The sequence below is a fragment of the Pelecanus crispus genome, chromosome 3, assembly GCF_030463565.1.
Source record: "Pelecanus crispus isolate bPelCri1 chromosome 3, bPelCri1.pri, whole genome shotgun sequence".
In the NCBI taxonomy this organism is placed as follows: Eukaryota; Metazoa; Chordata; class Aves; order Pelecaniformes; family Pelecanidae; genus Pelecanus; species Pelecanus crispus.
The window spans coordinates 85,830,787-85,853,863 of NC_134645.1; the positions used below are offsets into that span (position 1 = coordinate 85,830,787).

The window sequence follows — 23,077 nt, forward strand, 5'->3', positions numbered from 1 at the left end:
TTGACATGGGGTCACATCCAGAGCCACCACTCCTCCAATATACCTCCCTCATTGCGAATATAGCCTAAAAGACCACCATTATTGGGAAAAATATCAGACAACTGTCACATTACCTAACTTAGTGAAATCATAACAAAGGCTTCCATTAGAAGTGACATAACATAAGCTGGAAGGGGTTTTCAATTCCACTTACACTTCTTTTCCCCCTTCCTTCCCTGAAACGTCTCACATTCTTGGCATGTTTTGTGGAAGCTTGATTAAAGTCAGGAAATCTGGTTTTGTACCACTCATTCATTTCCTGAGGGGATATTAAATAGAAGAGGGCAAACAGGAATGGTTATTGTCAGATCTGTGAGAAGATACGTACTGTTTTCAGTTATTAGATGAATATGTAAACATGTAAAAAACCTGACAGTATTAGTAGAGACTATTTTTTGTGTGCAACTAAGAGAAAGGGCTAAAGGAAATATAAGGAAATATTGTATTTGGAGTTGTGGCGGAGGACCCACAAACAAAAATCTGAATGTGCATCATCCTTCCATCATTTTAAATGCTAGTTGTAACATGTGGATTGGAAGAAGCATTTATTTTGTAAAAAAGAAAAAAAGGATCTATCCAACTATCCTGTGTCTATTTATATCTAGTGATGGACTACTAAGTATATTCAATATGTTTGTGACGGGTTTTATTAGGGGGGCAGAGGGGGAAGAGATCAGCAAGAGCTGACAGATAATTTCATCTCACAAATATGACAAAGTATAATTTTACCTGCAGGTTCTTGGCTGCGATTTTTTCATCCTATATCTAGATGTCCCTCAGAGCAGCAGCCAGGTCCAAGGCTGAGCAGGAGACATCGGCACACACAGCAGCACCGCACATCTGTTTCATGAAATCTTCGTTTGCCTGTCTTGACAGAAACGCACGGAGAGGACACGGTAAATAAAGCAATCCTCCGCACAGCTCCTAGAAAAGAAAGGCTGCAAAGCAATGTCAAGGGGAAAAAGCTCTGCCCTGTCTGCCCCGAGCCCTGCCCCTGCCCAGGAAAGCACCTCCCAGCTGGGCCTCCGGGGAGATGGAGCCGCAGAGGCATCCACGTCCTCCAAGAAACACTGGAAACCGCACATGGCCATCAATCCCCCCCGCACCGTGTAACACGGCCCCACGGCCCTGCACCAGCCACGGGACTCCTGGCCTGGCAATGGGCATCCCCAGCACGCCCCAGTCGAGGGGTGCCCTTGCCCCTTTGCGTAGGGGATGCCGCAGGGCTGGGGTGGACCCCCTGAAGCACTGGGAGCCCCTGGGGAGGGTCTCCAGCAATGGCAGGATGTCCCTTTGCAGGGCACCAGGAGGGTTTATTCCTCCGCAGCTCTGGCACTGGTGTGGTCTGCTGCTGTGCTGTGAAATGGGGTCATGCAATAGGAGGGCTGTGCTGCCAAGAAAAGGACAGACTGGGAGGGGGGCTGGCAAGACCAGGCGGTGCCAGACGCTCCCGTTCCAGCAGCGTTAGACAGCCCCTGCGGTGCCAGGTGCAGGGCAAGAAGAGCTGTCCCCCGTGCCCAGTGTGCAGTGGAGCAATTGTATTTATCATAGCTATGGTAAGTCTCCTGCCCACCCCCTACTAATTATTTCCTGCCACACTGCAGCATGCTGAAACACAAATCGCCAACGCGAGATAACAAAACGCAGGTACCAAAGCAAAGCAAGAAAAAGGCAAGGGTACAGGTAGAGAAAAACGGTGAAACAAAGAGATGCCTGCTTAATGTGATAAGCAGCAGTGTGAGGTCTGCTGCTATTTTGGTTGCTCCAGTACGTTGAGTGAGGCAATGACAGGCTTCTCTGTTGTACAGCAGCTTCACCTCTCTGGGTGCTGTGCTAAGCTGGGTGTGATGCAGTTGTGGGTGGCTGTGATCCAAAGGCATGTGCTGGCGATCTGGTTCCCCTCTTTGTGACACGGAAATAGTGGAATAAGGACTTTCTCCACTGAGTTTTCATATGCTCAGCAAGTTCTGCAAGGTCTGGATGGCTTTTTGGAGAAAGGTGGCAGGTCAGAGAGCCTCCATAGAAATCCCGCAGAACTCAGCCTGTGGTCTCCATCATGTCTCCTTGCACTGAGAAGGGAGAAGTAAAGGAAACACAGACAGGGTATGCAAATTCTCTCTTCCCTACCTCATCCCTCACCCTCACATTCCTACTTATAAACAGGGTCTCACACCTAGACTCTCTCCGTCGTGTCAAGAAAGGTGTCTCATTCTGCCAGCAAAGCCATTTAGAAACACCACTGTCTCCATCTTATCCTGTGCATCTTCCCTCTCTGCTTCATAGTTCCTCAGGCATCTCCAGCATCTTGCTACACCACCAGCAACAGATCACTGCAGAGTCCTGTGGGACTGGGTCTGAAATGCCTTTCAGGGGTACTTGGTCAGTCTAAGGACAACCATTGGGTGCTTCTCACTGCTCCTGCCACCCAGAAATTCTTGGTTTACTGCTTCCAGTCCCCAGCCCCCGCCAGTTTCAAGGCAAAGCCCAAACTAAGCACCCCTAGTATGCTGCTGGGACAGGGAGGGACATTCACAGACCATCTCTGTCATGACAAAATCAAGAGAGCATTCAGGTTCCTCTGCACAAACACGTATATGTATATGATGTATATGTATACACATCTACTTACCTCTAGGCTCATATCTTTGCCTAACACAATGCCAGATGTATTCATATATATATGAATATATTAATATCCCCAAAGATACCCAGAACTACATTAATTATATTCTCAATGATTTGCTCATTTAATACGTAGAAAGTTCCTATGTTAAGTTTTGCTGAGTGGAGCTGTTTCCTTGCTTATTGGTGATGGCGGTGTTGGCTGCCTTGCTGGGTATTTACTTCTGGCTCTGCAGACAGCCTCTCAGTTCAGGCTGATGAAGCTGAGGGAGATGTTTGAAGTGGTAGACAGAGATGGAGAGAGTTTGCCCACTGTGAGGAGAACCCCTAGGGAACAAGCAGGTTGCTCTTCGCACAGAACACTGCGTGCAGACGGGCAAGACATGCTTAAATTTCAGAACAAATTCAGGTTTAGTCAGACTATGCAAAAAATAGTTCTCATGCGCTCACAGGTCTTGCCAACCATTAGCACCAAGCACAACCTTCTCAGCAGGATGATCCAGGAGTTACTTCACCTCGCCGAGGATCTGCCCTGTGGGAGTGCTTCTTGCTGCCACCGTGATTGCTGACACAAACTGCTGACTTTTGTGGGCGCACGGATGGGTCTGAACCTCAGCCCGGGTTCATGGTGGAATGGGGAGGCCAGGAGGGCTGCAGCTTACCTATAACTGCTGCCAGCTGCTGTCTGTCTGTCTCTCTGTCTCGTGTCCAGGCAGCCTTACCCTTCCTGCCCACATTCAACCCTGAAAACTGGGCTTGCAGGAGGGATGAGTACACACACTCATCCGGGTATAAGACCACACATGTATGTCTCTGGGTGGGGAAGGAAATAACCCCCCGATCTAGGTTCTGCCACAGTAGGGTCCTCTTAGAGGTAACCAAGTCAGACTGCTGATTTTGCAGTAGAAGGTGTGGAAAAGGGCAACGCACCAGGACTGACTTACTCAATCCACTAATTTTATATACAGTGCATGTGGAGGACAGGGGAGAGGAAGAGATGAATGTAACTTCTGGCACCCGTGAACATGGGTAGAAATTGCCTTCAAGACCCCAAGAATTTCACCTTTTTAATGTTTTTGGTTAATTAGCAAATTAGGAAACCGTTCTGGGAAGCTGAGACAATGAAGTGCAAAGCTAATGCTTTAGATAGCAGCTTTAATGCAAAGATGCTTGGCTGAAATATTAAATCTCATGAAACAAAGAGGTCCCTTTTCCTGCATCTGTGCTGGCACACCATACAGCAGCTCCACATGCCAGGGCCCCGAGGGCACCTAAAGCCCTGGCTGTCCCTGCCCATCCCCCGGGGCTCTCCTCACCCTGCCCATGCCCCAGGAACCCATCTCAGCCCCCCAGGGCCATGAGGCCCTGCTAAATGCTGCCAAACGGCATTAATCAGCCCCCTCTCCAAATGTGGAGCAGAATTTTAGCCAGCATGTGATGGGAGTGTGGATACTTGGCCTGTAACAGCGTCAGTACTGGCAGCTTCGCTCTGGGTCCTTCATTGGTGGCTCTGCACTCCGAGCCCTGCCAAATGCCAGGCAGGCTTGCTCGCCTGGCAGGTGTCGGCTAGTATTCAGCTAGACTCCTTCAAGACTTTTAAAATATGTCCTTTTTTACTGATCTCGCTGCAAAACTCAGGTGGTGGTGTGGCTTAGCCCCTGTCGGCAACAAAGCACCACACAGCCGCTCGCTCACCCTCTCCCCCGCCGGTGGGATGGGGAGAGAATTGGAAGGGCAAAAGTAAGAAAACTCGTGGGTTGAGATAAGAACAGTTTAATAATTGAAATAAAATAATAACAATAACAATAATAGTAATAAAAATTGTAATGAAAAGGAGAACAACGAGAGAGAGAAACAAAATCCAGGGGAAAAAAAACGCCAAGTGATGCAACCACCCACCAACTGACACCCAGCCAGTTCCCGAGCAGCGATTGCTGCCCCCCGACCAGCTCCCCTCGCTTTATATACTGAACATGATGTCATATGGTATGGAATGTCCCTTTGGCCACTTTGGGTCAGCTGTCCTGGCTGTGCTCCCTCCTAGCTTCTTGTGCACCTGGCAGAGCATGGGAAGCTGAAAAGTCCATGACTAGTGTAAGCACTGCTTAGCAACAACTAAAACATCAGTGTGTTACCAACATTATTCTCAAACTAAATCCAATCACAGCACTATGCCCACTACTAGGAAGAAAATTAACTCTATCCCAGCCAAACCCAGGACAGGTGTACGTCCCCTAGCGACAGTGCTGCTTGAAGAAACGAAGGCACCATCCCTCCCTCCCTCCCTCTCTCCCTCCATGTTCACGCTGACAGGAGCGCTGCATCCCCACGGCAGTGCAGGTACGGGGACCCACGGCTCCTGCCTTGATGCACCCTTCCCAGCAATACATGGAATAATACATCTCAGATCCCACACAAGTTGAGAGGTGTGATCGTTTCATATGCCACTGGAGGAAAGAGCATGAAAAGAAAGCTGCAAAGGATTTAGGCCCAGGTTCTTCCTGTTAAACTTAAAGATTACCTCCAGAGGCTCTCTCCAATGAGGAAAATTTCTGCACAGAGCAAGCTGAGCCCTGAAACCTTGGGAATGGGTAAGGTAAAGGGAAATTTAGGTGAAGTGGAGAGAATGCAAGACAGTGAGTGGTCTTATTGGGAGCACTAGTCTGTGCTCCCAATTGGGACCTTATCGGGAGCAGGCTGGAACCAAATTTAGACAGCAGTGGGTTTACACTGCAAGAGGGCAGGTTTAGATTGGCCATAAGGAAGAAATATTTTACGATGAGGGCAGTGAGACACTGGGACAGGCTGCCCAGAGAGGCTGTGGATGCCCCACCATTGGAAGCGTTCAAGGTCCGCTGGACGGGGCTTTGAGCAGCCTGCTCTAGTGAAAGATGTCCCTGCCCAGGGCAGGGGGTTGGACTGGCGGGTGTCTGAGGGCCCCTTCCAGCCCAAAACGGCTCCGTGTCTCTGTGAAGCCAGCACTGCGCAGGAAAGCCTCGCAAAGGCGGTGGGATCCGACGGGGCTCCCGCCACCCGCGGCCGTGCCGTGCTGGCTGCGTGTACCAGGTGCCTTCGCACCTCACCCCCACCGCCACAGCGCCTGGCTGCGTGCACCCGCTGCCTTCGCACCTCACCCCCACCGCCACAGTGCCTGGCTGCGTGCACCCGCTGCCTTCGCACCTCACCCCCACCGCCACAGTGCCTGGCTGCGTGCACCCGCTGCCTTCGCACCTCACCCCCACCGCCACAGCCCCTGGCTGCGCTGCGGGAGCCCCGCGGGCCGTGTGAGGGCCGTCAGGACGCAGCGGCCGTGCCAAGGCACCGGGCCGCTGCCGGCTGCCGCCGCGCCGGGCCTGGCGGGGCCCGCCCGGGCCTTGGCGGGGGCGGGCGGAACCCGCGCACAGGGGAACGGTTCCCAGCGCCGCTTGTTGCCGGCCGGCGGCGGCGGCGGCGGGCGCGGGGCGGTGGCGGCGGCCGCCTCCTTCCTGCTGCCGGCGCGGGGGCGGCGGCGCTGGCGCGGCGGGGCCGGGGCATCGCGGGCCCGGGCGCCTCCTCCCCTCTCCTCTCCTCCCCATGGCCGGGAACTTCTGGCAGAGCTCGCACTAGTGGGTGCCGCGGCCGCGGGCTGGGGGGCGAGGGGGCTGCGGGCCGCCGCCGCGCTTTGTCCATTCATTGCCGGGGCGGCGGCGGGGCCGGGCCGGGGGCACGGCTCTGTCGGGAGGCCCGGCGGGGGCGAGGGGAGCCCCGCGGCGCTGGGCTGCGTCTGCCGGCGGGCGGCGGGGCCTGCTCGCCGCGGGGCCCCGGCGGGAGCCGGGCTGGAGTGCGGGAGCAGCCGGGGCCGCTCCGGCCGCCGCCGCCGCCGCCGTGCCGGCCGGCCTCGCTTCGCCGGGACTGCGGAAGCGTTTGGGCTCTCCGGGAGAGACCTGCGGTCAGATCGCTCGGGCTGAGCGCGTCGGGGCTCAGGCGGGTGCCTCTGGTGCGCCAAACCTAACGCAAGCCTCGCCAGTAACCCACGGCGCCTCGGAGCTGTGCAGCCCGTTTCGTTCACTGGAGGTAAAGGCCAAGCTGAGTCCCTGCGAGCTAGTGGGTTTTTTCAGATGTCTAACTCTGAAAACCCTGGCGAGCATTGGCCTGAGAAGATTGTATGTGGTTTGGTTAAAGGTCGCTAGCCCCCTAGCCCCGACCTGCAATCGGTAGTCTGTACAGGAGTCGCTCGATCTCATGTCAACAAAGAGTTGCTGAAATAATTTTCCCCTTCCTTTAGTTTACAATGGATTTTGGATAAACAAGATCTATTGAAGGAACGCCAGAAGGACTTGAAATTTCTGACTGAAGAAGAATATTGGAAACTACAGATATTTTTTACTAATGGTAAAACTGTTTTATTTTTATTTCTGCCGTAAAATCTGTACAGTATCTGCCACGTCTAAATGCACGTTTGAATTGCTTAGAGAATGTAATGTTTTAATTGTAGTATTACATATGCTTTAACAAGCTGTTTTAACAGAGAACTGGAATATTGATAACGTTGTCATTTGTTAGTTGTAGTAACACAATTTTAGGAGAACTTATAGGCAAATTAGCTGCATATAAAATGTTTTAACCTGTGATGGGACAAAACATAGTACATTTTCTTATTTTCAAGAGGTTCTTGCCAAAAACATAAAAGGAGGAAAAGCAAGCAGAAACTCTTAGGCTAGCATATTAAAGGCTCTGCGTCAAGCATTAGTACTCAGACTGGGCCTTTGGTAGGCTCTTAGGCTGTGGTAAGTATTTTAGCTGATCTGTGCAGTCCTATTAAACAGCAAAGCTTGGAAACTTGTTATTTGTGTTCAGTTACATTCTTTGAAACCTGCACCACAGCCTGTGTCTTGCCTTGTGACTGATTCCCCAGCACTGGGTGGCTCTCAAATTGTCTACAAGTTTCTGAGAGCTGTTGGCAGGCAGCCTGGTCTCCCAAAGAGTTTGGGGCTTGCCTGTGTAGTTATCTAAGACTTACTTGAGCCTGCAAAGCATTTAACCATATGAATGGCTGCACTGGAGCATATCAGATTACGCAGGCACTTAAACTCTTTTCTGTGCAATTGTTCAGCATTTAAAAAAATCTCCCTAAGCAAAGGATACGGCTAAGTAGTAACTTGTTTGCAGGCAGCTTTTTAAATATTTTTCACAGCAGTCTTTTAAAGTACAGAGTGCTTATTTTTTCAGCTATGTGGCCAGACTTGAGACAGAGAAGTTAAGTGACTTTCCCAAGGCCACTGGAAGATCTTATGTCAATGCTGGAATGATATCTGTGAAAGATACTTATCCCAGCTTCTCTCTTAGCTTAGCTATTTTTATAATAATTGCGTGTGCTGCATATGTGATTGATGTGGATACCTCTGTGTTATCGCTTATACAGCACCAGGAAAGCAAGCTAGCAATGATTTACGTATTTGATCAATTCCTGAAATTCCTTGAGGTTAAAACAAAGTGTCATCGCTTCATAATGCAAAAAGAGAAAACGGGGCACTGATATTGCTAAAACTGTATTTCTATGCTAATTTTCACTAGTATTACTTTGAATTATGCAATATGCTTTTTTAAATGTTTTGCTTCAGTATTTTTTCTTGAGTAAACAAAGATTTACAAAGTAGACAAGGTGGTTTCGGTTTGTGGTTCTCGGGCTCCTTTTCCTTGGCGTTCCTCGCCTCTCCTGAAGGTTCAGTGCGTGACCTGTGGCAGCTGGAGAACAGCTCTGCCAGCATCTCCCTTGTGCGCGTCCGAACACGGCTTACCCTGGAGGAGAGAAGGTGCTGGGCTTTCACCCCTTCTGTAGCAAAGAGAGGCACCTTGGTGGGGGGGGACAGTCAGGGGCTGCTCTGTACTGGTGGGAGCTCAGGAAGAGCTTGCCACGTTCAAGCCCTTGATGTGTGTCGTGCCATCACCTGCCGCTGCATAGGGACCCTGCTTTGGGTTTATAGAGCCTCCCCCTCTTCTGTCCCACCTCCTGCATTACCTGGGTAGGGATGTGAGTCTTGGCCACGGCTGGTCACATTCAGCGTTTGCCTGCCCAGGAGATGGTTGTTCCCTAAAGCAACCAAAAAATTGCCTGGAGAGAGGCAGTTTCCTGCTGCTTCCTCATTGGAAAACAAGTGCAGTAGATCACCAACTGATTGTATGGCCGTGCGCGACTACTCAGAATGTTAATACTGTAGGGAAGGAAAACTATCATCTTCTAAAATAGATTGAAAAAGGAAAATGGTGTTGCTTTTTCTCTTTGGATCACCAAGTCTTAATAGAGTTTTTGGTTGAAAAGCGCATTAATTGATTTCCTTTTTTGGCTTAGGGCAGAAGCTGTGATGTTTGTGTTGCAGGCTACTCAAGATACTCAGTTTTAAACAATTTTTATTTAAAAAAAACCCCACTGAAACTACTTATTTTGCAAACACAAGGGAATAAATAATCCAACAGCTTATTTTAAAATATTTAAAAAATGAATTACAAGTATTGGACTTTTTCCCAGCATATACAAGCTTCCATTTCATTAAGTCTCTCTAGGCTCTTGTCCATTTTTTTCCCTAAACCGCACTTGATTTTTCTCTGACAGCAGATGGCCTAACAGTTCCTGAAAATCCCATGGGAGTGAGAAACATATTTGGAAAATTCTGTTTAGCTTAATATTTGAATTTTTCTGATGCCTTAGTAGTAGGACAGCTTTGTAGCCCCATGGTCAAATCAAAGGGGAAAAATCTTTTCAAACCTCCCAAGATATGCTGATAAATATTTTAATATTTGTACAGACATTGCATACTGGGCTTAACCTCCTTTCTGGCAGTATTGCTTGTCCTACTGCCACTGGCAAGCTAGTCTCAATTTGGCTTTCTTCTCTTTAGGAAAAGAGTGATATGACACAGACAGGGACTTAATGCTCCTTTGGGTAATCATAGTGGGTGACAAATTAGTTACCTTGTTCTGTGGGGGGAAAAAAAAAAGTTGTCAATCATCAGTGCTGTTCAGGATGGTTTTCTCCTTTTCTCCTACATTCAGCCCTTTTCTAGCCAACAATGTCCTTGATATTTGCGTGTTTGAAAACGCTGCGATGTCCATGAAAAGTGAGAGTAGGGTGTATGTACCCTGACTGTTCCCAAGGGATATGGGATAAGAGCGTGGGGGAAAAAATCTGGACCTCTGTGCTTCAGTAGAGACTAAGAATTTAGTGATGACTGATAACAGAATTGTTTGCTTTTCCCATCAGTGGTCACTGTCTTGTTCTTGCTGTACATATTTTAAATATATATGTAAGTGTATTTTAAATTATTGTTTTGGACATTTTTGATGAGCAAGGGAAAAAAGAAGAGGGAATCTTAACACAGCCAAGCCTCACTCAGAGTAATGGCCATGAAGAACTATGGGGAAAAATAACAAGTAACAACCTTATGTTTCGCTGTGCCATTCTCTATATCCAACCCCTGCTCTTAATCCCAGCTCGATGCATCTAATTTGCTTGGCACCTTTCCTTTGCCTGGGAGGCCAAACAAGAGCTACCTGCACAGATGACACCAGGGTTGTTTTCTTGGCCAACTGGCAGAGGACCACTGTGATGGAGCAGCTGACTGCATCCTCTGGTCTCCCACCCCCTCTCCCTAGACTAAATATGTCATTTTTTAACACCTGCTGCCTCTGCCAAATTTAATGACCATGTTTGTGTTGGCAGCTTTAGTTGTTTCAAAAAAACACATCCATTTTGCATGGCACTGAAAAGCCACAGAATTATATTTTAAGTGCTTGAATTTGGTTAGCTCTAAAATGGAATACCCAAGCTTTAGCCTTCTGAGATTTGTGTTGTCATCTTCTTAAAGGTCATACTCACTTTGTACACAGTGAAGTCAAGTTACTGTTCCCTTTTTGAAGGTGTTCACAAGCTCTAGGATGCAGTGCTGCTTCTTCTTCACCTGCAGGTCTGCAGGTTTACAGCAACATGTTGTCTCACCACAACACTGTATCTGAACTGAGGGAGAAGACTCTGCTGCTGCTCCTTAGAATCCCCAGCACTACTCATGTTTTGAGATCCTTTGCTATTTGGTGTCAAACTGTTGTAAAAACTCAACTCAAGCTGTTGTTCATTTTTTTTTTTTTAAGTTATCCAGGCTTTAGGTGAACATCTTAAATTAAGACAACAAGTTATTGCCACTGCTACAGTCTACTTCAAGAGATTCTATGCCAGGTAGGACTGTTTACTATGATGGTACAAGAATAAAACATTTGCTAGGCACATTTTGGTAGCCCTTTTAAAATGCAGTTCTGTATTAAAAACAGTGCCACTTTTGTTTTCTGGATGGTGTAAAGCTTTTATGCTAATAAAGTTTAACTTAAGCTTTGCTTTTTCAAAAGGAAGTGTGGTGCTCTTAATAGATTAATCGTTCTACGTGTATGAAACAACATATTATAATTTTGTTATAACATTTCAGATATTCCCTAAAAAGTATAGATCCAGTATTAATGGCTCCTACGTGTGTGTTTTTGGCATCCAAAGTAGAGGTATGAAGTATTACAATTTTTTAATGTAAAATTATGTGATGTATGAGAGAGAAAAAAAGTTTAGGACTTTTAATTTTTTTGTCGTTCTTCATGCTTTGGGGGTTGAAACCTTCTCTTTTTGTATGGATTTCTATAGCAATTTAAGAAAAGGAGATGGCGAAGGCCTTCAAACATGTTATTTAGTCTTTGATCTTTCACAATTTTGTCTGAATTACTAACCCTGAAGGGCCTCTGAAAATTGGAAAGAGTATTTTAAATGGCTGTTTCACTGTGATACAGTGTTTACATATCTATATACACTGTATCTTAAATTGTGTAATGTCTCCTTTCTGGTGTGTTTTTCCTTATTTATGTTTACTCAAACTTTAAAACATAATTTGGAATTTTTTCCTAATTATCCTTTTCCCTTTCATATAGTGAGGGACCCTCAGAGTTTACCACACTTTCATTACTTGAATTAAAAGTATTTTGTGGTTCATACACTGTCTTTGAGAAATTGTCCTAAGGAACTGACCCATTAAGGATAGTAGTGAGAAGGCTCCATGCCTCCACCATTAGAAGTCCACTTTGAATGTGGCCAAGAGTTAACATCAGCTGGGCGCTGCTTTTAGTCCTCTGTAATGCGAGAAGTTTTTCAGCTGTTTGAGAAGTGTCTGCGTAATGGAAAAAAAGTCAAATTGGCTAATTTGTGATATGTCAGCATTAATGAATTTTACAGGAGGAGCTCAAATACCTAGTGGATGGTAGAAGCAGTCCCTCTAAACCAGTGTCTACATGTGATACTGTTGTCTGTACAAATTCTGTGATACCTTCCAGTGTTTGGAAGAGATGAAGGAGGAAGATGCAGAGTATTGGAGAGAGTATTCTTTTATCAGCCTGTTAATTAAGCCTTTAAGAAAGTACAGACATAGAGTGTATATATGCAGATGTAGCTTATATTTTAGAACAAGTGCTGAAAGTCTGCGCAGCCTTCCTTAGGCTAAAGCGTCTGCAATTTTAGAGGGCAGCTGTAGCAGTAATGATTCACCTATGCACTTCTCTGAAAGAATACTGTATACAGAAAATTTTCAGCTTGCTGACTGTCTCAGCAGAGGAGCTAAGGCTTCATAGAAACATAATAAAAAAAGATAATTAATGACAGGTTTCTAAAGGCAGTTTTCTCTCCAAGTGGATTAAGGAAAAACAACATACCTTCTTGAAGCCCTCTTGTCTATTTTTTATGTCGAGTGTTAGCCAACTGAGCTTTTGTGGCTTTAGTACCTTTCATAAATGTTTACTGTTCGTCACAACTCAAACAGCAAAGTAACTAATCAATGAAAAAACCTCTTTGCCTAAGAGTTTACCCTGTTCACCTTAAGAAAAAAAAAAGGGAAAGAAAAAGGGGTGGGGGGAAAAAAAGAAGTACTGCATAAAGAAGCCCAGTTTAGAAAGAAGCCATTATTTTAATTTGATAACAGTGTGAGTATATGGTCTTTCAGACCATAAATTCACCTAAATTAGGTTCACCTAATTTACTATTCTTTTTCTTCAGGAATTTGGTGTTGTTTCAAATACAAGGTTGATTTCTGCTGCTACTTCTGTATGTGAGTATCAGTGATTTTCATTATACTGTAGTTAGGTATCTCTATAGGGACATCAGACATTGTGGGTTTTTTTTGTTTGCTTGTTTTTAAAAGGTACTTTTTATCAAGTCATGGGGGGGCTTGTGTGTTGACTGCTAGGAGCCAGTTAAAGCCATTTAGAATAAATAATTTGTTTCTAAATATGGAAACAAAAGGGTGCTTTCTGTATTCGTTTTGGTTGATTTTGGTTGGAACTTATGCCGAGCATAAATAAAAACAAAGTAATAAAATTAAACTATTGAGGTTTATAAACAGTCTTGAGTAGTAAATTGACTTCTGAACTATTCGAAGATAGAATTGGAAACTTAGGCCTTTATTTGTCTGTTTTATAAAAGATACGGCTCCATGGAGGTACCTGTTTTCGGAATTTTTGGTAGTCTGTATACCTCCAAAATTTTTTTACCTTTTTTCCTCCATCATAAAATTAGTCTTTGCACGTGATATTTATTTCTAAAAATACATTTTATAACCTATGTATTGTTCACAAATAAATGCAATAAAATCACACTGTAGTTACGTAATTCTCTATCTTTCCCACTTGCCTTGTGTTTCCCAGCTCCTGTAACTTGCATCTCATCTTTCAAGGTCTTAGTGATGGCTTCCTTAACGGAATACTGTAATTTGACCCAGAAGGTCCAGCTGCTCTCAGTAGGCAATTCCTGGCTGTGCTCTTCAAAGTGTAGGTCATTGCTTTCAAAATACTTCTTAGCTGTTGAGGGGACAGGTGACTGGCCTCATCCGTAGCCTCCACATGCAGTAAGTGTATCGGTCCATGGGGCTGGCCATGTGACAGTTCCACCAGCAGGAACTGAAACGCATCTTTAGTGCCAGCATGACCAAGACCAGTACTGAATTTAGAAGTAAGAGTTGCTATTTTTACAGCAGTAGCATCTCAAAGCACAGATTTATGTGGCAGTTTTGATGCATCAGTGAGAAAGTTAGATGGATTTTGGTAAATATGCAGTAGCTGATTTTACTTGGACTTATAGTCCTGAGCTATGCTGTTTCTGAAAATCCAGTCTCAGAATCCTGCAGAGGATTTCCCCCACAGTTCTTCCTTCAGACCTAGAAGCCCTGCCTGCCCTGATAAATAGTCCGCATTTCATGGAAGTGGGGACAAAAAGCAACAGGCTTCCTCCTAGCATTTATGTCTTTTATTCTACCTACTCTTCCTTTACCAGTTGCTTCAGGCAGTTATTGTGGAGGTCTTCATACGAAAGGCAGAGAAAGATGAAGTGAGACAAGTAAAAGAAAGCTAACAAAAGGGGTAACTGGCGTAATAGTGGTCAGTTGAAAAGGTTTGTTTAGTTAGGTAGAAATGTGAAGTTAGTAACACATTCTTCCTTTGTAAGGAAGATAATCTCAGATTGGTTTCTGGCAACTTCAAAAGCTTTTTGCTGTGTTTCCACAGCTCACTAAAAGGACAGCTCCATATGGTTGTGTCTGCAGCTTGCTTTGTGGGAAAAATGTTTTGTTTCCCTATCTTCCCCCTCAAAGTGGTTTATTTTTTTACTATGTATGTCTTCAGTTTGCATGCTTCATGAGACACCTGTTTTGTTCATTCTTCTCTTTCTTGAAATAATTAAAATTTCCAGTCAGTAGCCTCGTCTTACTGTCCCACAGCAATTTTTCTAGCAAAGTCCACCATAGATCTAAATGTTGAAGTCTTTAGTCCAGAGATAGACTGACACTATCTTTTCATCAGAGTGAATGGTGTACTGATTTTCTGGAAGTAGTATCAATTCATAATACACCATCTGTCAGTAATATAAGGAATATCATCCACTTCCAGGATGTTAAACGTTACTTGTTTTCCTTGAAGGACAGGAACTTCAAATAGTTTTTTAAATGTTTCACATGTACAAATCTCAAATCCACATCCTCAAGTGCACTTAAGTTTTTCTTTGCTCAGCGTTCTAATATGAGATCACTCTGGTTTTGCAACTGAACATAATTCTGGACTGCACTATTTGTACCTGTTGTCCTTGTAAAATGCATGAGTATAATTAGGTATCTAAATCGGGGATCATCATAAGCTAGAAAACTGAGGGTATATTTGAACATTCTCTTGGAGGCAAGTGCCTTATATGCCTAAGCAGATGCTTAGGTGTCTCTCTTGAGGAGAGAAACACCCTTGAAATGTCTGATAATTCGGTGCCTAGGACATTGATCTGCAGTGTGGTGAATTGACTTCTTGCTTTGAATTTGAGCCTGGTTTTTGCATATCCAAAATCTTTACATCGTGGACATACAAGATCTCTTGTCTGAGTTCCCTCACTCTGCCCTTGGTCTTGCTTTTCTAAGACTTCATTACATGCTTTAAAATCTTGCATGTTGAAGGATCAAGTCTATGTAAAAAATCCCATGTGAAAATTCCATTTGGATTTAGTGTTGGAACTGAGATCCTGAAGACATCAGCAGATTTGGAGTGGTATCAGTAGGTACCTAGCTCTGTGAATGATAACTTGTGGAAAGTTAGGTGCCCATAAGCTAGTTGGTGGTTAACCAGAAGATTTAATAGTGCCCAAAGCAGCAGACAACTGTCTGGCTGAGTCCTGTGCAAATCTGGGTTTCAGGTCTATTTCTGTTTCCCTTTCAGGATCTTAAATCTTGTAACTTAACTTTTCTCTTTCAAATAAAAACCTTTTATACTGCAAGCAGTTGTGCTGCCAAATGGATTTGAAGGGCTATATACAGATGAATTAATAGAAAGGGAAAGAAGTAAAACTATTAATTACGTAATTTTTAACATACTGATTTCTCTTTACTGTAGTGAAAACTAGGTTTTCGTATGCCTTTCCAAAGGAGTTTCCTTATAGGATGAACCATGTAAGTATGCTGTTCGAAAGAAAACTTGATCAAATAAATTAAAAGACAAATAATTGTTAGCAGGAAATCCTGTCTTTTAAATTTGAAGAAAGAAATATTTTCATACTCACTTTTCAGGTTGCTCATAATTAGTTTTGGACAGATTATTGGGAAAGTTACTTTTAAAAGTAATAAATCTTATATAACCTCCTCTCCTTAAATTGTTGACAGGAATGGTATAAAGAGAAGTGATGTGACTGGGTGTATGATGATAAAAGAGATCTAGCTTTTTGGAATGTTCTTGTTTACAAATACATTGCTGCAGGGAAGGTAAATAGCCCTTGCACCTGGGAAGCTTCCAAGCTTGCATGCAGGAGCAGTTGGCACACAGAAAGCAGTTTTATTTTTGCCTGCAAGATGTAATGGCTTTTGAAAAATAATTTTTATTTACTATTTAAAATTTACATTTGCCAGTGGTTTTCAAGGCATTCGCAGTCACAATGCTGAGAAATGTTGTAGTTTTTCTTGAAACCAGTTTTGACCTGTGCTGTAGTATTTTGAAAGTTAAACAGATCTAATTATTTTTAGATTGACTGTGACAAATACTACTTTTTTGTTGGTTTGCTTTTCACCCAATCTAGAAAGCCAAATGATATATCGGAATATAAAGTATCTAAGACCTTGCAATAAAACTGCACTGCTATTTTACAGATAAAGGCAAATGGAAATATATTTTGGGGTACTGCTTTCCTATAGCCAAAGTAGTCCAGTCTTTTCCTTGGTATCACTAATACGTCACTATCTCTGTGGAAAATGAGAGCTGATTTAATTGCTACAACTGGACAGAATATTTCATATGAAATTAAATCTGAAAATACTTTAAAAGTCCATTTGGCATGTTAGTGGCCTGATGAAGAGGCTCTCATTCTACAAAAGGACTTCCTTACTGCTGTTCTGTTAAGTGTTTATACACTGGGAGCAATTTGCTGCTGCCAGGTGTTGAAACGAATCACACAAGTACTGCCAATGAAGTAGTCTTTCATAGTAAACTTGATCCAAAATGTTTAAATGCATTGCTATTGTGACTGGAGTTAAGTTGTAATGGCAATGGCTAATAGTTTGACTTTTGTTTGGTTTTGTAGTTTCAGGTGAAATGCATTTAGGACTGTTGGAAATGTGTGTTGAGAATTCCTGTGTGTTCATGCTGTTAAACTGGATGCCAGTTAATTCTTTCTGCCGTCTGAAACATGCTGCTGTTTAACTGTGATTTTACTTCTTTGCAGATACTAGAATGTGAATTCTATCTGTTAGAATTAATGGTAGGTAGGATTTTTTGGTGGTTTGTTTTTTTTTTTTTTTTAACTGTTGCCTCAGTTTAGTTTTTACTGATGAAGAATATTTTGAATTTTGTGCTATGAAATATGCATTATGCTGCCTTTTGGTTTTTTCCCACTCCATTTTAGAATGATGTCCATGCAGGTCTAACATTTACATTTTCAGCAGAATGCCATAGTTACTGTGCTGTCATCTAGGCTGAGTGAGGGCATTCTCACCTCCTTGCGTTAAAGCTGGACTTCTCAACAGAAAGAGGGCAGATTGCAGGAGCGGTGGGGACAGAAGGACTGTGTATGGTTCTGCATCCCAGTGGTTAGAGCACTGTTGGGAAGGGTAAAGCAGAAGCTCTGTTTCCAGAACTGTTCCTGTTTTTAAAAGAAAGGTAACTGCATGTAAGTCCTGATGCAGAGACTAGGATGTCAGTGTCCTTATTTCCCCAGATGAATGGCCAGTCAAGAGCATAAAAAGTTGTATTCTTTCTATGCCCTCTTTTTCTTGCCTGAAAGAATTTGGAGCTATACATATACGTTTGTCCTGGTTTCAGCTGGGATAGAGTTAATTATTAGGCTGTTGGATGAATGCAATGTGATGTTTTCTTCCAGGCACTTTCAAAGAAAGGAGCTGTATCTGCTTTTTCTGAGGGTTGCTATCCTATTGCTGTGTTTTCTAGGGCAGCTGAAAGGGTACAGCCTGGGCTTCTTAAGGGGCTTAGGTAAAGTGGTGCCTAATTTCTGCATATTGATTGGACTTGGATGGGTTAAGCACCAGGCTCGCTGTACTGGAGTAGTTCTGCTCAAGTGCAGAGAAAAGGAGAGAGAAACCAGGGAGGAGCCTAATGAGTTAGGCAGCAACTGAGAAAGGATATGTTTTGGGAACAGGACACAGAGGAGGTCAGATCAAAGTTTTTGGTTGTGCCTACAGTTGTTATAAAGCCTTTTTACATTCCTGTTTAGATTTAGTCCTCGATGCCTCTGCTATACATGGCAGTAACTCTTGAATTTTGTATACAGGAGTATCACAAGTAACTGCATTTACAAGAAGTTACATTTTGGGGATTAACTTATTTTTCCAGTACGCTATGCAATATATAGTATGTATAATAACTGTGTCTCACTTCAGTGTTCAGCACATGCAACTTAATGGGGCTTTTCCTTATAGTATCCATACAGCTGGCTGCTTTCAGCGAGAGGGTTATTCCTCCTTGTTTATACCAACATGGGCCTGAAAAGAGGGGATTTGAGAGCAGTGGATTTTTTTCTTTTCTTTTTTTCCAAACCAGTGTCAATTATTTTGGCATGCTTACCATGTATGGTATTTAGTGACAGACTGTTTTCTGGCAGTGTTTTGTGTTTCCAAGTGGGAATTACGGGTTTGTAAGCAAATGAGGTTTCAGTGTGCTGCAGATGTGGCTTTCTCTGTCTCTTAGGGGAAGGACATGGACAGACTGGCGACCATGCCATGTAATGGTATTCTAGAGAGAGCGCTGCCCTCATTAGAGCAGGGTTAGGTGTCAGAATGCTACTTTAAAAAAAAAAAAAAAATCAGTAATTGACTTGTAAACCAAATGTTTTTAATGTGAACTGGCAACACATTCCGCATTGTAATCTAACTTGTATCCCGTTGACATTTTTCCTAGGACTGCTGTTTGATAGTTTATCATCCTTATAGACCTTTGCTCCAATATGTGCAAGATATGGGCCAAGAAGATATGCTGCTACCTCTCGCATGGTAATGAAGACAGTGGTTAACAATAGTGCCTCCTTTCAGCAAGAAAGCAAGTGTTTAATAGTTACGCTTCAAAGGTGGTTAAGCAAAAGCAGGCTTAGCCATACGTGAATACAAAGGGTGCCCTAGTTAATGTGCGTGGGTATATGTCCCTGGCTTAGCTTATTCTGTCTTCAGCCCTGTAATAATTTTTTCTTTGCAGTGGTCTAATTTTTATTTTTAGACTAGCTCTAATAGCACATTTTTTTACACTACTTAATGGTGACTATAAGTAGAGGTAATCTTTTTCTGTCAACGTCAGCTTTCTGTTGTGTCTTGTAAGAGGTAGAAGCAGTATATAGGGGTTTTTAGCTGTGTTAGCAGAACTCTTATTCTTGAACTGTTTCTCAAATACAGAAAGACAGTAAAAATACTACTTTTATGCTTGCCCTTATTTGTGAAACAGGGATAATTATTTTACGGTCTACATCAACACCCTCTGCAGAAAGACATTTATGGTATTATAATAGTGCTTCTAAATAAATTTCTGCTGTGACTACAAGGGAAGAAATGAAAGGCTTTAAGAGATTTCTACAAGGGAAGAGATCTCTCCTCTTGCTGTTTTGCCCTGCAGCCTCACTGCTTCTACCGTCCAGGAAACTGACAAAATATTTATAAACTGACAGCAGTTTTTGAAGTCATATAGTCTAAAGGTGAATAGGACGATACTTAAAAGTTCTTTTTTGCACAGGAGGATAGTGAATGACACATATAGAACTGATCTTTGTCTGCTGTACCCTCCTTTCATGATAGCTCTAGGTAAGTAACACAAGTACTGTCTCTTGTCATGTTTAAATGGATGTATTCTGTGCACTGTCACACCAACAAGCATTCCTTAGAATGCCCTCATAAGGTGCTTCAGTTTGCGTCTCATACAGTACTGACAGTGTAGCCTTGCAACCTAAAAAGTCTTGAAGAAAAATCAGGTAATTAATCCCAAGTTTTCTCTGTTGAACTGTATAGTGTTTATAAAAAATTGAATGTTTCTGACTGTATTAAGAGTGGATCTTTGTTCAGTATTCATGTCACCTGATCTTTGCAGCTTGCCTACACGTGGCCTGTGTTGTCCAGCAGAAGGATGCAAGGCAATGGTTTGCTGAGCTATCTGTTGATATGGAAAAGGTACTCTGTTTTTAATTGCCGCCACCTGTTATGGACTGACCAGAAATGGTAGTCATGGTTATAAAACTACTGTCTTGCATGTCTGCGGTACTGATTTGAACTTCAATCAGTGATCATGTGTTAGGCGCTGTTGAAATTAGGTAGATCTCTCGGGGAGGGAGACAATGTCAGGTCCTTTGATTATCACCCTGCTCTGAAAGTCGAGACAGAACCATTGCATAACGGCAAAGTGTTGCTGGTGTTGCCATTTTTCAGATGGAAATATAAAACCAATATCCTTTGCATTTTTTGCCAGAAAAAGAATTCCCAGTGTTTTTCATCATTCAAGATTGCCAGCTCAAGTTTGACTTTTAAATTCTAGTGCATGTGATTTTCTGAGTCGCCTTTCAGCGTCGTGCCTACATGCTGTTCTCATCTTCTCCCTATAAATATATGTAGTGTAGCAGAGCGTAAAACATTCTTGACACTTTCAGGATGACCAGGACCGTGACTTCAATCAATGTTAAACAGGGGGATGCCAAGATCATTCAGCTGAGTTCCCTGCTATTGCAAACTCTATGTCAAATAATCCCCTTCATAAATTTATCAGGTTCCAAGGTGCAGTTGTTCTCATACCAGTAATGTTGTTCATCTTCACTAGTTCCTTTTACTTTTTAGGTTGACTTCTTTAACCTTTGTTTAGCTCCAGCAAGCAAGCCAAACTAGTACTCCTACTTCTTATCATGCTGTTTCACTCTGCACGTATTTTTCAGTCTATCTTTTTTGAAACTGAGTGCCTGGAATTTAATAGCATATTACGGATGAGACATACCATTGCCCTCTGTGCCCTTAGTATTGCCCTTTATCCCACTGATGATATCCTGGCATTGTATTTGTATTCCAGGATTCGTCTTCAAATCTAAGTGCAGTATGGATGTTATGCTGCATCAAGAGCTCTGGGAATTATGCTGTCATGCATGTAAAAGCAGGGTGATAATAAATTGGCAGCAGAGGAGAACCAACCTATATTTGACAGATATGGTTACCGTAAGCTTGATACGGAACATGTTTGAATGTTTACATGTCTTGGTTCTCATGCCAGTGATAGAATCTAAGCTGGATTTTTTTTTTTTTTTTTTTTTTACATTAACACCATGGACCTCTTGGCCAACTATGACTTTTGTTGCAAGGATATATATTGTTCTAGCACTTAATCAAAGTCTGTATATTAAAAAAAAGAAAGAAGCCTACTTTATCAATTTAGAGAATGATGAAACAAATTATGAACCAAACATTATCCACCTTTTATATAGAATATTCCATTAGAAATTTAATACAAAATTGAGGTAGTTGAGGTGCAGTAGATAGAAAATGGCCAAACTGGTAGAGAATGCTTACGCTTCCAGAAGTGGAGTATGAAGGTTCAGCAATTCTTATTATAAGTATGTAAGAATATAATAATAATAATATAATGAAGAATGAGAAGTATTTGGACACTCCTTGGTTTTTTTTATTTCTTGGAAGGAAAGAATTCAGACCAACGTTTTGTGGTTTGGGGCTTTTTTTTTCCCTACACTGTGCCTCTAATGTATATAGAGCATTGATAATCATCAGCTACTGTACTGGTAATCCATGGTCATCTAGCTGCAGTCATGCTGCTGGGTGTCTGTATTTTCCCAGTAGCATAGTTATAAGCTGTGGCAGTAGTTGCAAATAAATAAATGAAAAGTTTTTTAGCTTGCAGGGGAGGAGAAGTGGTATATACAGTTGAATGGGAGGGAAAGTATTCTGTTCAGGCTACCATTCACAAAGAAATCAAAAAACTAATTATAGAAATGGTTGATTGCCAGACCAGATTAAATGTGAGTCAGCTCTGTTTATAATATGAAAATTGTGCTGCTTGATTTAAGTTCGGGGCATGTTTAATTAATTACACACTTAAACTGACTATGACAAAGATAAAATCACTAGTCTGTCTGACCTTAGGATATCTTTTCTTTCTAATCAGATTTTAGAAATAATCAGGGTTATTCTGAAGCTGTATGAGCAGTGGAAGAACTTTGATGAGAGAAAAGAGATGGCTACTATTCTTAGTAAAATGCCTAAACCAAAACCACCTCCAAACAGGTACTGTACTTCCTTAATATACTTTTCACATGGAAAAACTGGAATACTATCTTAAGAATGAGTAAATGTTTAATTTGAGGTACAGCGTATGTTTTTACGGCACAGACCTTTCTATTACAAATGGCCAGTCTGATTGTTCAGGAGCTAGTGAGAAGCAGAACATTCATTGTTTTATGGATAGCGTTAATGTGATTAGAAAGTGATCAATACAGCTTAGCAAATGTAAGGAACCGCAGTGTGAGGCTCCCTGGCTGGGCCAGATTCATTGGAACTGGGCCTGCTTGATGTCGTATTTAATTACTGTGATTAAATATCACTGTTGGGAATCTGCACATGCAAATTCCTGTGCACATGCTTATGTAATGTGAACTTTGAAATGTTGACTTCAGAAGTAGATTCAGCAGGCAGCTGCATGGGGATTTATTTATGCATGCTGAGAACAACCTTTGCATTTTAGTGGTGGACTTGGTAATGTTCAGTTAATGGTTGGACTGGATGATCTTAAAGGTCTTCCAACCTAAATGATTCTATGATTCTTTATGAAACTGAGCAGAATATCTTAACCTATTTGTCTGTATGTTGAAGTATTTTCTTCAAAAGGGTTTTACTACTTTCAGAATACCGTATTTTTTAATTAAAAAAGACAAAAATGTAATATGATGCTTCTTTTTGAAGACATGTGGTTTTGTTTTTTCTTTTCTTCCAAACAGTGAAGGAGAACAGGGTCCAAATGGTAGCCAGAACTCTAGTTATAGCCAATCTTAAGACATTCCAAAGAATTTGTTTATGGACCACTTTGACTCAAGACACCCTGGGATCTTTCCTGTGTTCATGAAATGGACAGAAGGTTTTAGTAACATCTTTGACAAAGAACTTGAAGAATGAATAGCTTGTTTGTGTCAAGCATTTTGAAAGCTTTTTCTCTAAAACTGCATCATTTTCTCTGACGCTGGAGCAAATGTACTAAGATTTTTTGGTGTAAGGAATCAAACTGTTAAACTAAGGTGCAAAACATTAACACTATCCACTCAAAACAAATAGTTCATTATTGGTTTTGTTTGCTTTGAGAAAATTGTAACTTGCCATTGAAGTGAACTATTTTTAAAGCAACAGTAACCTGAAGCGTAAGTGTAACTGCA

The 23,077-nt window shown here is 42.7% G+C and overlaps 1 protein-coding gene across 1 annotated transcript; it reads left to right on the top strand.

Moving 5' to 3' along the window:
• Window positions 1-6,234: 6,234 nt before the first annotated feature.
• Window positions 6,235-23,067, top strand: CCNC (cyclin C). The gene is made up of 12 exons (XM_075707378.1): window positions 6,235-6,266; window positions 6,926-7,032; window positions 10,783-10,867; window positions 11,112-11,181; window positions 12,713-12,764; window positions 15,577-15,632; window positions 16,895-16,930; window positions 18,583-18,674; window positions 19,402-19,469; window positions 19,753-19,832; window positions 21,820-21,938; window positions 22,649-23,067. Exons 1-12 carry the CDS (start codon window positions 6,235-6,237, stop codon window positions 22,701-22,703), a joined length of 852 nt encoding a protein of 283 aa, XP_075563493.1. The 3' UTR covers window positions 22,704-23,067.
• The last annotated feature ends 10 nt before the right edge of the window (window positions 23,068-23,077 follow it).